Genomic DNA, 15,580 nt, shown 5'->3' on the forward strand with positions numbered 1-15,580 from the left:
ATTATCTTACCAAGTATTATTCTATCTGGGGTTATGGGTGGATTTCAATAACTGTTTTTTAAAAATACTTAATGATGGACTGAATTTAATTTCATTTGGTAATTTATACAATGCATAAAACCCTTTAAAAAATAAAGAATTCATGGCACTTCTCCTATTTGTTCTGCATAAATGCAAATTAGTATGATTTCTTGTGGCATATTTTTGCACTTCTGAATTTACACTAACAAATTCAGAAAATATATGAAGGTGATAAGTTATTCAGAATTTTATATATAAATGGCATAGTTAGGTAATACAACCGTAAAGGAACTGGTAGCCACCGCAAAGTTTGTAACATAGTTCCAATTTCAGTGAATCTATTCACTCATAGAACAATTCGCATATCGCGATTTTGAAGTTTTTGTAACGGAGATGTTTGATTTAGATTAAACAAGAAAATAATAGAAGCACAGTAATCAAGATGTGGTTGGATAATCGCATTGTACACAGTAATTTTAGATTGTGTGGATAAATTACCAGAAAATCTTGCAAAGAAATATAGTTTTTTAGAAATTTTTTTACATATATAATCGAGATGATTGCCAAAAAGTAATGAATTATCTAACTGGAATCCAAGATATTTGATACATGACACAATTTCAATGTTTTCATTATTGATTTGTAGATTTATTTCATTCAAATCCAGGTTGTTCCATTTATATCTTGTTGTAATAATCATTCCTTTAGTTTTCATATTATTCAGTTTCAATTTATTTGCCAGGAGGTACCCATTTACATCCTTTAATGGGACATTCATTTTATCAATAGCTTTATCTAAGCTTGTGATTCCTGTGAGATAATATCTTCAATTCTGACTTTTTGCTTTCTATGGGACAAATAGTCAGATAATCATTGGTAAACATCACCATCAATGCCATAACCTTTTAATTTTATTAGAAGAATATTACGATCAATTCTTTCAAAAGCCCTCTTCAGATCAAGGAAAACAGCTACTACAAATTTATTGTTATCAACTTATTTTTTGAATTTAGATAAAGTGAGTTGTAATGCAGATTCACATGAATATCCAGATTGATTATTTATTAAAATTTATTTTTTTCCAACATGAACTTATAAACAGCTAGTTCAAGAATTGTTTCTATTGGTGGTAATGTACACACATCGGAAAAGTCTAGGGATATTTTTAAAAATGGCAATATTTTTTTTAGATCGCTTTAGGGAAAAAAAAGTTGACGGGTGATTATTAAACGAATGTAACTTACAACAAAATTTATTAAATGGTCATAAATACTGAGTGCGCATATAAGCAAAATTTAAAAAAAATATGGCTCTTCTTTGGCACCCCGAAAAAAAATCATAATACAAAAAAAATTGGAATCAGTACGGAGTATGGCCTCCACGCTGGTTTATTACGGCCCTACATCTATCGTGCATCGACAAAATGCGATTTTCTTATTGAGGTACATTTGCCCATTCAGCGATTAAAATCTCTCTCAATTGAAACGTTGTGTGAATGTTCCCCATATGCGGAGTAATTCTTCGTTGAAGCATGTCCACACATGCTCGATGGGTTTCAGGTTCGGTGATTGTGGTGGCCATGGCAATACATCAACTCCTTCGTTGGTAAGCCAGTCAGTCACTAGACGCGCGACATGTGGACGAGCATTATCGTGCATTAGGTGGAAGTTTTCACCAATAGCACCAGCAAACGGACGGACGATAGGTAGAAGAATGGTGTCGAGGTACTGTGGAGCTGTGAGGGAGCGATTTGGAAAAACGAGATCGGTTCTGCCGCCGATCATGATTCCGCCCCATAGCATTACTGTACCACCTCTGTATGTATGGACTTCCTGGACGTGTCTCAAACGTTCATTATTTCCAGGTCGTCTCCACAGTCTTACTCGGCGAGAATCTGGATGAAATCCAAATCTGGATTCGTCTGTAAACAAAACTGTGGCCCAATCATTTGCATCCCATTTTTGATGTTCTTGACACCACTCTAATCTTCTACCGCGATTGCCTCTCGACAAAGGTGGACATCTAAGTGGCCTTCTGTTGTGGAGATCTGCTTCATGCAGTCGATTTCTGACAGTATCACGACCAATGGTTACCTGGTGCGTCTGCTGCAACATGTTAACCAACTCAGGTGCTGTGATTGTCGGTGATCTTCTTGCGGTTAAGACCAAAAATCGGTCTTGAACTGCAGTTGTATCGCGTCCTCGCCCTGGATGTTGTTCGGCTGGACTGCCAATTTCACGGAAACGCCGCCACAATCGACTGATAACACTTTGGGAGACCCCCAAACGAAGAGCTACATCATTTCGTCGCATGCCACTTTGAAGAAGCCCTACAGCTCTATTCATCTCAGCCAATGGTAAGTGATGGCGTTCCATGTTAAAGCACAATATTTCCAGTTTAATTGCTGAGCAAGAACTGCATAGAATATACAAACTCGACACTTTCAGATTATTCATTTTAGCCGAAAACCTACAGTTTGTAAAAAACTTGATAAAAGATTAGTTACCGTTTTTGCAGGCTTTGTTCAACCCATAGAAATCTACAGGGTGGTCGAGTGTATCAATTTAATCGAAATTAAACGACCTCATGCATTTATTTTTATGATATTTAGTATGTTATAAAAATATCCCTAGACTTTTCCGATGTGTGTATTTATAGGTCTATATTCACTGGCCTTGATTCTATTGTTTACCTTTTGAATGGGAACTATAGTACTAACTTTTAAAGGATTTGGAATTTTAGAAGTTTAAAGAGAAGTGTTTACAAGGTTTGAAATTATATATCCACATGTTTAAAAAATGACTTTGAGCATTTTAGAATTTTAGATCTCACGAACATTGTTTTTGTTGTCTAAGGAGTTGACAATTAGACGTAATTCATTCATTGTTAATATGTGAAACTTGGAAAAATTAGGATATAGATTTTAATTAATTATTCATTGCCAATCTTGAACATTATCTATATTATCAACTATTTGCTGAATACTAGTAATAAAGTAGTAGTTAAATGCGTTTACTATTTCAGTTTTATTATTAACATTAACATTAACAATATAGATCTGGTTTGTTAAGTTAAATTTTGGACAGCTCGGAGAGTTTTGGCAATTCAAGTTTATAAGTTTTTTTAATGTTTTCCACATCAGTTGAGAGTTTTTTACTCTATCGAAGAAGTATCGTTCTTTTTTATTTTTTAACAAATTAACTCCTTCATTTCTCTGTTTCTTAAACTTGGATAATATTGAAAACATATTGGTTCGTACCGAATTATGATTGACTCATGTCGATTTTTTGAAATAAATACCAGTAATATTTCTCTTCCGAAATTGCTTCACTGGTAGCTTGAAAAAGTTGTTGTTTCAGTTCATTGGATTGTAGTTTGTCGCCTTAAAAATTGATTGTTTTAACGGCGCAAATTCGATTTGCTCCAAGTATAACGAGGTGTTGTCAGGTATCTGTTAAAGTATATAAAGCGATAAAAAAACTACTCCTTCATGCTTGATCTTGGTCTCTATTTGTCGTTAATGAACTTGTGACGATGCCAGGCGGAACGGTGTAGAAAAACTCCTTAATTAGAGGTTTCGAAGAGAGTTTATTACTTTATCGCAGCTGTGTTCTTTTTCAATCGATTTAAATCAGATCATTCGAGTACATAATCTCTCTTTTGTTCAAATAAAAAAAAAAACTGTCATTAACAGATTGATGAACTTAAATTTGATATTCCATCTCTACATAAATGAAATAGCGAGAGTAGTTTTACAGGGCTTTCTCGTATACGGTAAGAGAAAGAGAGTAGTTAAATACTGAAAATTTGTCTAATTTTTGGTACTATTAAATTATACGAAAATCGATACTAGCTTTGGTGGTTCCGGAGATACACGGTAGATAAAAATTAAACAAATCGAAACTCTATTTGGTATTGGTGGAAGCTAGTAGAATCGCTGATTGATACTAGGGTAAAACCTCGAGCTCGCACTCCTTCCTTTACTTTATAATTTCGAGGCATTTATGATTGATTATACAGCAGAACATGAGAGTGTATGGAGGAACAGATGTCTCTATGGGCATCTATACCTATAAAAATGAAGGCAACTATCCTTTCTGATAGGGATAGTTTCCCAAATATTTTTTTTAATAAATTATAAAAAAAAAGAATCGATTTGCACCTAGATGTAGACTCAGTGAACCAGTATATTGACGTAATAAAAAATATAACGGAATTTATGACTAATTATAAAGTTATACAACGCAAAATACTGTCTGTACTCAATTTTCAATTGAAGGTAACTCATATACAAATTGAACTAAGAGCTAACGGCAACAATGTTAAATGTTAGAACTAAATTTTTACAGGAGTCATTTTTATTGTCTATGCATCGCCATTGTAAATAATTGAAAAGTAAGATGATTCCATAAAATTTGCCCCCCGTAACAAGATAGCTTCTGCATATCGATAGGATTTACGAGCGAATGGGTTAACCAGTTCGTTAATTACTTTGAAACATCGGTAAACTGATTTGCGTCCTTAAAATGTCATAACTAGTCATTCGGTTTCTTTATTATCAAGCGTCCTCATCTGCATAGGCGTAGTGTGTTCTGTTTCTTGTGAAGGTGACTCTGTTTTGTATAAATTACCTGGACTTAACCATTACGAAAAATAACAATAAACATGAGTTTGCAATTTTCCACAAACCATCGTACACGGACATTATCATACATAATTCCTCCACACACCCGTACCAGCATAAAGTCGCTGCATTCAATAGCATGCTTCACAGATTATTGAATATTCCACTGTCTGATAGGGATTTCCAGAAAGAGCTGAATTTGATCAAACAAATCGCGATTAATAACGGTTATAAGGTAGATATTGTAAGCTCCATTCTTTCCAAAAAACGACAAAAGCAAGCCATGGATCTGGTCTACCCATATTCAAGATGCGATAACGTTAGTTATAAGACATTGACATATGTGGGGGAACCAAACAGGAATATTGCCCGTTTTTTGAAGAAAGAAGGCGTAAACGTAGCTTATAGAACGAATAATAACCTAAGTAAATTTATTAAAAACAATAAGGACAAAACTTTGGTGTCGGATAGATCAGGAGTATATAAGCTGACTTGTGACTCTTGTCCAAAACTGTATATTGGTCAAACAGGAAGAACATTTTTCCAACGAATTAAAGAACATAGGAGTAGTTTTGTAAATAGAAAGACCAATTCCACATTTGCAAACCATCTTTTAGCAGAAGGACATGAGTTCAATCATGAGTACGAGGTGTTACATTTAGAAGAGAAGAGTTTGAAACTTAATCTTCTATAGAATGTTTAGAAATCAATAGATTCAGGAATTCGGGTAATTTACTGAATGATCAATTAGAACTCAATAACTCTCCGTTACTGAATATATTTTTTCAAATGTGAAAATGGAACATAAGTGCAGGTAATTTAATTCGTTAGAAACTCAGGTAAAATATCAGCTACTTAAAATTCAGGTACTTCGTTTACAGGTACTTTGATTTCAGGTACTCCATAAACTATATATATATTTAGTATTGAATGTGTAGAATTAGTTGAAAGACACGCCAGATGAAGCCATTGTATGGCGAAACACGTGTTGCGTTTTTATAAAACAATTTAGTGAAAATCTCACAATAAAGTGTTTTTGGAATACGTTTGTTTTGTATTTATTAAATCTATTTTATTGTATTTATTAAATGGGCTGTTATATTTATTAACTTCAAAATATAAGATACTTGGCCGATACTTGTTTTTCAAAATACATTATCATAGATTTTCATCACATTCACACTTTATTGTGAGATAATTAGTCGACCTATTCATTGAACTCAGGTATAAATGTTCGTTAAACTCAGGTATAACTGTCATTAATCAGTTCCTAGAATATTATCAGTTTTTATGTAGATAGTAATATTTCAGAAAGTATATATAAATTACAATGTATGTAGAATTCAGTTTGTTAGTGAACACGCTTGAAAAAGCTACTGTGCTGTAAAACACGTGTTGCGTGTGCATGACAGCTGTCATCGAACAGCAAGCCATGATGGTCATACCTTTGAAGAAGGTAGCCACTCGCGACAGGGAAACGTCAGGAAGAAACTCCAAAAATCCACGGCTTTCAAACTCGAAAAGCAATGACACTGAAAACCTCAGCCGTGTAAGTTGTAGCATTTGAAATGCTACAACACAGAATAATCGATACCTTTTACCTAATACTATTTCAAGAGAGAACACACTGTATAGAAAAATAAAAAAAAAAACCGAACAAACCAATATTCAGAGTATTCATTTTCACATCCAGGAAACATCAAAATGTTCGGAGAACCAATGAAGTCCATTTGATGGTATGTTTCTTATTACGCGATTAAATTAATTTCTGGTGATTTTCCAATCAGCTATGGCTCATACTGTCAGTATGTACACTCTAAAAACATCAGTTTTAATGAATATGAAAAATAATATAGCAGACATCATTTAACATTTTGAACACCTCTGATTGTCTTATCGTATCCTAAACTTTGTCTCTCCGTGGGTGCTGCCCTCAGTGAATATTTCCGTAGCGTGACGGTATTTCATGTTCCCTTTAAAATTGCCATTCCTAGCCAAGAAACTGAAGAGTTCAAATGAGAAGCATTGTCGAGATCACACAAGGAAAATAAGTTTTTGTGGTGGTATCATGAGTTCATGGATCTATAAAACATCACAGATTACGAGCCTTGTTCAGTGAAAAATCTCAGCAAATATTTTTTTGGACCCTTTCCACTTTGAGGCCACATTCCACCAACGGTAAGATAATAAAAACTGAAGTTCCAAGTGCCCAAATAAGCCCTGTTTCATTTTCAGGCCTCTTTTTTCCTTCTCCTCAATTTTATTTATTATATTGATTTCTACCTGAAATCATCATTCGATGTACAAAAGTAGAAGAATAGTACCGACCGGCATTTTGGATCCTTTCAATTTCAACTGTCACCTATGGTAGTTTCTGATCACTTTTTTGTGAAATTCATCAGTAATCATCCTTGGGAAATTGGACGAAGTCTATGTAACCGGCGGCCCTCGAAAGAAATTCCAGATAAGCTATATATATTTTTTTTATTTATTTTTTTTTATTTGCGCTCCAACGAATTCGGTAAAACAGTTTCTGTTTTACCGAAATTCAGATTAGGAAATATCAGGATTTTATTACTATTTCCAAGGTGTAAGGCAAAGGTATACGTATACGATTGCATATTGCTACAGGAAGAAATATCCTGAAACATATTTTTTTTGAGATTGAACATAATTTATGATTTATGTATTTCTACAATGTTTTTCATAATAAATGTTTAGTGTGTGTTAAGAAATCTGTTGCATATCTTTTTATATATATTTTTTCCACGACATCATTGATCCTTATAGTTATATTTATCAGTTACATAATTATACGTATATATATATATATATATATATATATAAAAGTAAATAGATAAGTACTCTTTGATCATTCCCATATTGATTTCAATTTAAGAGCCACCGGTATACAGCTGTTTCAGCCTATTGGGCACCGTCAGTATAGGCTGAAACAGCTGTATACCGGTGGCTCTTAAATTGAAATCAATATGGGAATGATCAAAGAGTACTTATCTATTTACTTTTTGATTTTCATGGAATTATTTTCCAGCAGCTTGACTGCATTAACCTTTCTAGATTTTATATATATATATATATATATATATATATATATATATATATATATATATATATATATTCTCTTTTGATAACTAAACTGATTGGCGCCCAAAGAGGTTAATTTTGTATTTTTTTCGTCCAACTCACGACCCATAGCTCCCTCGTAAAAACTGAGTAACCGTTTGCAACTGTGTAACCTTGTTTTATTTTATTCTCTTTGATTTTTTAAACAACCAAGGTTATAAAGTCTAAACCATTTTGTCAAAATATTAATATAATTCAAATAAAGAATGAATAGCAAGGGTCCTAGGACACTGCCCTGGGGAACGCCAGTGGTTATATTTTTTTTACTGGAGATTACATCATTCACCCTGATTATTTGAAAACAACCTTTCAGATAATTATCAAACCATTTTAGAACTGTCCCATGAATTCCATAATACTGCATAGAAATACCCTATATACCCAATATTATGATTCATGGGACGTGTCAAGAACTAGTTACTGTCTCATAATTTTAGAATATTACTATTTAATCGTGATCACGTTATAGTCATTAGAACCTTCTAAAAGCCATTGTCTTTTCTAATGATATCATGCTCCTTTTTAATCTATTATTAATTGAGACTATGGGAAAATAATCTTTCCGGTAACTGATAGCCTTTTTAGATTCGTGTCTTTTTTCTCGATATTTTTTGCATAATTTTAATATTTTGAATTATCATAGTCACGTATTAAGTCACGTATTATGGGTATTAAAAAAATTAACATTGTTCACCAGTTAAATCTGAAAATAATATTAATCAAGTTTTTTCTATATCTTAGTCCAAGTAAAATAAAGAGAATATCCGAGAAGAAAAAACTGATCCAAAGGTACAATGAGCACAAAAAGGCATACATAAATCCAACAGTATACAGGGTGTCCCTGGACTTCCTCTTTTCCTCTCGGGAATGTATAGATGGGGTCAAAATATCACCAGTACTTCATATAACTTTTTTTCCTAAAATCCTTCGTTACCAAGTAACGGGCCCTCGAAGTTACAAAATGAAAAATGTTTTTCTTTGATAACTTTTCAAGTGAATATTCAAAATCGTCCAAATTTTGGTAATTGACTAAACAAATGAATTCCTTCGATGAGCTTTCATGCAGGAGTCAGTTGTTTTGCTACAAAGTCAGGAACGGACTACCCCCGATGGTCCACACCCCAAAACTTTGAAATGACAGATATTTTTCAATATTTTTCAACAAATTAAGGTTACTTGGACAATTTTATGAATAAAAGTACTCGTGTGGAAAGTCGATCGGAGCAACGAGTCTTGATAAAAATGTAGTTTCACTCGACGACATCAAACCCGCTCGTCCACCATTATTTGAAATGAATAATTATCAAAGCAGAAATAATAATGATAACGTTAATTCAACAACATTTATCCTGAGATATCTACCATTATTCGAAAATATTAGTTTTTAAGGAAAATGGAAATGATAGGTAAAATGTTCATAACGAATTTTTATAATGCAAACACGTTTAACTAACGAAACTCAAGAGCCTCAAGAGCAAACAGAAATGAAAAATCCGCTACAGAAACTGCTCGATATGACCACCTCCTCTCTCTATACATTTTCTTAGTCTGCGAAGACACCCTCTCTGTTCTTGAAATAGCATTCCAGGGTCGTTTCATATGGCTTCACAATGTAATGTTATTCTATTCAACAATGCATCTCTTGTGTGAATAGGTGTAGCGTAAACAAGGCTTTTTAGATGCCCCCACAGAAAGAAATCCAATGGATTTAAATCCGGAGACCGCGATGGCCATGAATATGGCCCACCTCTACCAATCCATCTATTGTGGAAAATATGGTTCAGATGGTCACGCACAATCAAACTAAAATGAGGAGGAGCGCCATCATGCATAAACCACATATCTCTTCGGGTTTGCAATGGAACATGTTTCAAAAGTCCATTCAAATCGTTCTGAATGAACTCCAAACAACGTTCTCCATTCAATCGGTCCTGTAGAACGAATGGTCCTATAAGATGGTTTCCTATGATACCAGCCCAAACATTCACGTTGAATTTCCGTTGGTGTTTGGTTTGCAATATCCCATGGGGATTTTCTTCGGCCCATATATGGAGATTATGAGAGTTGATAACTCCATCTCTACTGAAACCTGCTTCTGCTTCATCAGTGAATAAAACTCGATTAATAAAAGTCATATCCTCTCTTTGCCTATCCATGAACCAATTGGCATATTCCAGTCGTGCTGGAAAATCTTGAGGTGTCATGGCATGTACCTTCTGGATGTGAAATGGGTGGAGCAGTTGTTCCCTAATTATTCTATGAATAGTGGACTTGGATGTATGGAACTGTTCTGATAGATTTCTGATGCTCATTGAAGAATCATCAGCGACGGCTTCCAAAATATTTTCCTCCAATACAACGGTACGTACAGTCCTAGGAGCGCCCTCACCACCTCGTTTTGGCAAAACTGTACCTACAATAATATCGAAATAAAACAACGTGCTCAAATTAATTATCAATTATTACATACCTGTCTCCCTCAAGCTGCGATCGACACGCTCGAATGTTTCTCTTGACGGTACCGTTCGATTGGGAAAATGCTCGGAATACAGACGACGAGCTTCTGCAGCATTACAAAATGCTCGTCCATAAAATACATGCATATCTGCATATTCATTGAATGTAAACTGTTCGGCCATATAAAAAAAATTCAAAATATCCTATAGAATATTGACAATACAATGATAGTCATATGACAACGCACCACTCAACAAAACAAAATCGCATTCCAGTTTCTCATTTTTTATCAAAACTTTCTAAAAGGTTTTTTTGTCAACATCTGCGAAAGAAATGGAACATAATTATTCCCTGGATATTTTTCACCTGATCATGTGCAGCCGTTTTTGTAGTTCATTCGTTTGCTTTTTATTAGTATAGTAAATATTTTTTCCGAAGTGCGTTTTTTCAGCTAAATTTAGATTCGTGTTAAAGAATTTCTCCCATAAAATTATAATTATCAGTGAAACTCCTCAACAGTTTAGCTGTGAAGAAGAATTTGAAACATTCGAATGTTGAGTTTCATGAGATTCAGATAACTGATCAACACGAAACGTGATTATTCCACATGTATTATGTACATACAAAATATGGAATGAATTCGATATTTCATAGTAGAGTAGCTTGTTAGTTTAAAAACACCACGAATCTACAGAGCTTGATATTTCTTTTGAAAAAATATCTGCTATCACAATTGTGACTTAAACTTCCATATAGGTACTGTACTTTTTGTTTACGTCTTCATTTTAGCATACTTTGTATTATTCCTGTTATAAATGTTGTTGAATTAACGTTATCATTATTATTTCTGCTTTGATAATTATTCATTTCAAATAATGGTGGACGAGCGGGTTTGATGTCGTCGAGTAGAACTACATTTTTATCAAGACTCGTTGCTCTGATCGACTTTCCACACGAGTACTTTTATTCATAAAATTGTCCAAGTAACCTTATTTTGTAGAAAAATATTGAAAAATATCTGTCATTTCAAAGTTTTGGGGTGTGGACCATCGGGGGTAGTCCGTTCCTGACTTTGTAGCAAAACAACTGACTCTTGCATGAAAGCTCATTGACGGAATTCATTTGTTTAGTCAATTACCAAAATTTGGATGATTTTGAATATTCACTTGAAAAGTTATCAAAGAAAAACATTTTTCATTTTGTAACTTCGAGGGCCCGTAACTTGGTTACGAAGACTTTTAGGAAAAAAAAGTTATATGAAGTACTGGTGATATTTTGACCCCATCTATACATTCCCGAGAGGAAAAGAGGAAGTCTAGGGACACCCTGTATAAATCAAACCTTGCAACACACGCCATACAAAACAAACATAATTTCCCTCCACCAGAGAACATAAAAGTCATAAAACAAGTCAACAAGGGAAACCGCATGGACATTTGGGAAAACTTGAACATCCATAAATTCAACAGTCATAAATCACTTATCGAGGAACAAGTACAAATCAAAACACAACAAGATCTCACATTCAATATATTAAACAAAACCATACACATTCCTAGAGAAGATCTAACACGAAGAAGAGTACCTGATGCAGAACAAATACAGGCAAATTTACCTACAGTACCTGAAATACCTGAGTTAAGACGCTCTGACCGTATAAAGAGGCAGACAACAGGATGACCAGTTCAGTTTGGGGAGTGCCTAGAAGATGACAGTACTACCATTAATTATTATTAATTATCTGCGAGCGCTTTCGGCAGTTGGTAGTACTGTCATCTTCTAGGCACTCCTCAAAGTTTGAGGTGAAGTTTGGCTCAAAACTTTTCAGCCCATGTGGTAACAGTTTTATTAGGTCGTGACAATATAAATGATAGCAGATTATTCGAAATGAGTCTAAAACATTACCATCAAGTTTGTGGTGTTATTTGGACAAAATTTTACTAATCTGTTCTTGGAAGAAACACATTACATATAAATCCCCACAAATTCATTACCAAGACCAGCTAATGTAAAATCCTCTTCTGCAGATAAATTACGTCATTATAGTTCTGCAGATATGCAAACAATTCGAGATAATAATTTTGAAGGTAGTATTTGAAGCGATGCATACAATTCAACATTGGTAATGGTTATAAGATTGACATAAAGTGAGCACGGTTAAGAGATATAAAATGTATCCAACAGAGAGCGGCCATATACGTAAACATGGTTGGCTGCCACAAGATATCATTAAATACAACTGGAATCATATAAGATAGGTGAAATAAGACCAATAAAACAGCAAGTGACTGAATATGAATCCAAATTGAAATGTCACACATAAACTTCAAGTGATATAAAAGTTAAATTTACTGAATTTCTTTCCTTAGTACTATGTATAAAGATGTGAGTTTATTATTTATAATCATTATTCGTCAAGTGCTTTTATTTCCACATCAAGAAACGGCAAATGATTCTATACTATAATGAAATGAAAATTCATTTCGAGAGAAATACATGGTCAAGGAGAATATTTCTGTTTTCTACAGAGTGTCCCTCAGATATGACGGGAACAAATTCATTTACTCATACAGGGTGTCAATTTGAAAACTTCCACCCTTAATGGCTTCCTAACATCGTAAAAACAAGTCGATTTTATTGTCAAGGGGAGCATTTTCAAAGACTATTTGTAGCCCTCGTTTTTCAACCCCCTATAAAGGCTAGATGTTACCTCAGATTTGTAAATGGGAAGGGGGTCAAATGGCATTTCATTTTGATCGGCGTGGCATTCAATTCTGCTTCCAATGGTATACTTCAAGTAAACGATATAGTGCAACTTACCTTCCAACAGTTCCCCTTTAATAATATAGTTTGGGAGCTAACTAATTTTGTTATTCCATAATAATTTCTGATTATTCAGGGCTATTCAAATTCGTTTCTGTACATGGGGATCCCGTAAACAATAAAAGATACAGTGTCGGTTAAATTATGACAAAGTTGCGTATTTTAGAGACCTATTCAATGATGTGAAAAAATCGAATATAGCTCTTTTGGTTCTGGAGATATACAGGAAAAACAAAAAAAAATCCCAAATATTTTTATTTCTGACCGGTATATTATAAGCTTATATCGTCATAGTTACGCTATCAATAAAGAGGGTCATAACTCCCTTGGGACATTATAGATTTTATAATTCCCTCTACCTTTCACAAGTAAAAATAAATAGAAATGAAAACTGAACCATATTTTATTTATTCACGTCATTACAAATAATAAATGTACAATTTTGAAATGTTCCCTGAAAATTACTTCCGCCACTGGAAACAATTTCTTCTTTCGTATGGCTGGAGCTTCTGTTCACTACAGTCGAGGTACCTGCCTCTTCTGATGACAAAGTAGACAACATACGCGCCGTTTTATTTCTCAATTCGATGCTATCCTCCAAATACCCCTCCGCCACCGTGGAACTTTTCCAACCACCGTGTCTTTTTAAGTTAGTCATAGTTGCTCCTGCATTGGCTAGAGCAGTAGCAGAAGTGCGACGAAGGCAATGTCCCGTATAGGAAGATGAGTTTGGCAATCCTAAATACATTGCGATTTTGCTGGGGATTTTCCCAAACATGTTTTTTCCAATTGGCTGAGATGTACATTTATTTTGTCGGAAGCTCAAAAAAAATCGTTCAATACCTTTAGGACGCAAAGACATATAAAGTCTTGATAAAGGCAAAGCGGAGAACTCTTTTTCATCCACAACTGTAAATTTCTTCGATACACCAGTTTTACTTTCCGATATTTCACTACCATAACGGAATCCCGGTCCTCTATATCCGATATCTTCATATTCAAAAGTTCCTGACTTCTGCATCCTCCAAAATAACCCATAATCAAAACAACCTCTAACAAAAAAAGGAAATAAATACACACAAAAAGGAAAATAAGAAAAAAAATAACCTTATGCAATAAATGAATATCATTAGGAGCGTCCTTTAGGAATCTGATAACATCTTTAGGAGATAAAACAGCAGACTTTTTCGGCTTATAACTCTTACTCTTCCGTTTCAAAAAAGCCTGTAGTTCATTGAACTTGGTGATATCTCGTTTCTCATGTATAGTCACCATCGATTTTAGCATTGACCATTTAGTCCATAAAGAATTCGGACTATACGTTTCTGACTGAAACGAATAAACACAATTACTACCAAATCTACCGAAAAACATAGAAAATTCCTTACCAGTTCTTGAAAATATGCCAGAAATACAGTTTCAGTGACATCTTTTGGCATAACATTTTTCCGTGTCAGCCAGTCCAGATATATCTTGTATTCTTTTTGGTATACGGCTTCACTTTTCGATGGAATTAATGATTCTCTTGCTTGTTCAGCTTTTTTCAAAATATCCTCCATTATATTTGGGGTAGAAAACACGTTTTCACCGCAAACACAGCTTGATAACAAAGTTCTGTTTATAAACAAGTAACATAGCAACAACCTAGCAACAAGAAAACTCTACTATAATCAACGGTACCTGATTCAAATATACCGGGAAGGTAATGAATTGGTACATTTTTCCGTTTCAAAAATGAACAAAATTTTATTGAAATCGGTCAGAAATAAAATTATCTATGTTCCACGGGAATTAATGAGCCTTAATAACCTCAGGCAATTGCTGTCCCTCGGGCCAGAGGCCCTCGGGACGCAAACTTTGCCATCGGTAATTAAGGCCCTCCTAATTCCCTTGATACATAAATAACTATATTCGCAGACATATTGAAAATCTGACCTCATTTTGCTATTGGCACTTGATGTGGGCTATCAGAATATGCCCACCGGAATATGCTTCACCGGCAGCAAGAGGTTGAATATCTTAATGGGGATCTAAAGTCTATCCAAATAAAAGATAGAGCGGATGTAAACATTGACGTAAACACGCACGTAATATTGAAAATCCCAAGAATTGGCCAGAGTTGTATTCAGAACCAACATCTTGTTGATCGCAAATGCTATATCATACTTAGGAAAACTTTTTTATAATAACGAGTGAAATGCACAAGTTTTGCAGTTTAATTTTCATTGGATTTTTCACAGAGCACTCAAGCATTATATGATAAGAGACGTATTTATTTCTTTATTGACAATTTTTATTTTATGTAAAATCAAAAGGAATATTAATCAAAATTATTCAACTGGATGAATTTGTCTCTTCATCAGTAGTGTCATCCTCACCAATCTGAATTATCAGTGGCTCGATTTGTGCCTCTATTATGTTATCAAGCTTCCACATCTTTGTCTCGACTTCCGATATCACATGCCGAACACACTTCTCCCATTTCTCCGCTGTGACTCTTTTCAAAGCCTC

At 34.3% G+C, this 15,580-nt stretch overlaps 2 protein-coding genes across 2 annotated transcripts in view; one reads left to right on the top strand and one right to left on the bottom strand.

Annotated features, from left to right (window-relative positions):
• The window catches only part of Al (aristaless), a 310,346-nt gene that overhangs the window by 108,323 nt on the left and 186,443 nt on the right, over positions 1-15,580 (top strand). The window lies entirely within an intron of this gene.
• LOC141486860 (uncharacterized) lies at positions 13,455-14,855 on the bottom strand. Its single transcript, XM_074185434.1, has 3 exons — positions 14,458-14,855; positions 14,177-14,398; positions 13,455-14,119 (listed from the first exon to the last, which is right to left on the bottom strand). Exons 1-3 carry the CDS (start codon positions 14,626-14,628, stop codon positions 13,892-13,894), a joined length of 621 nt encoding a protein of 206 aa, XP_074041535.1. The 5' UTR covers positions 14,629-14,855; the 3' UTR covers positions 13,455-13,891.

Source organism: Leptinotarsa decemlineata, unplaced genomic scaffold (genome assembly GCF_025532065.1).
Source record: "Leptinotarsa decemlineata unplaced genomic scaffold, Ldec_3_MD MMD2_tig00026374_RagTag_RagTag, whole genome shotgun sequence".
In the NCBI taxonomy this organism is placed as follows: domain Eukaryota; kingdom Metazoa; phylum Arthropoda; class Insecta; order Coleoptera; family Chrysomelidae; genus Leptinotarsa; species Leptinotarsa decemlineata.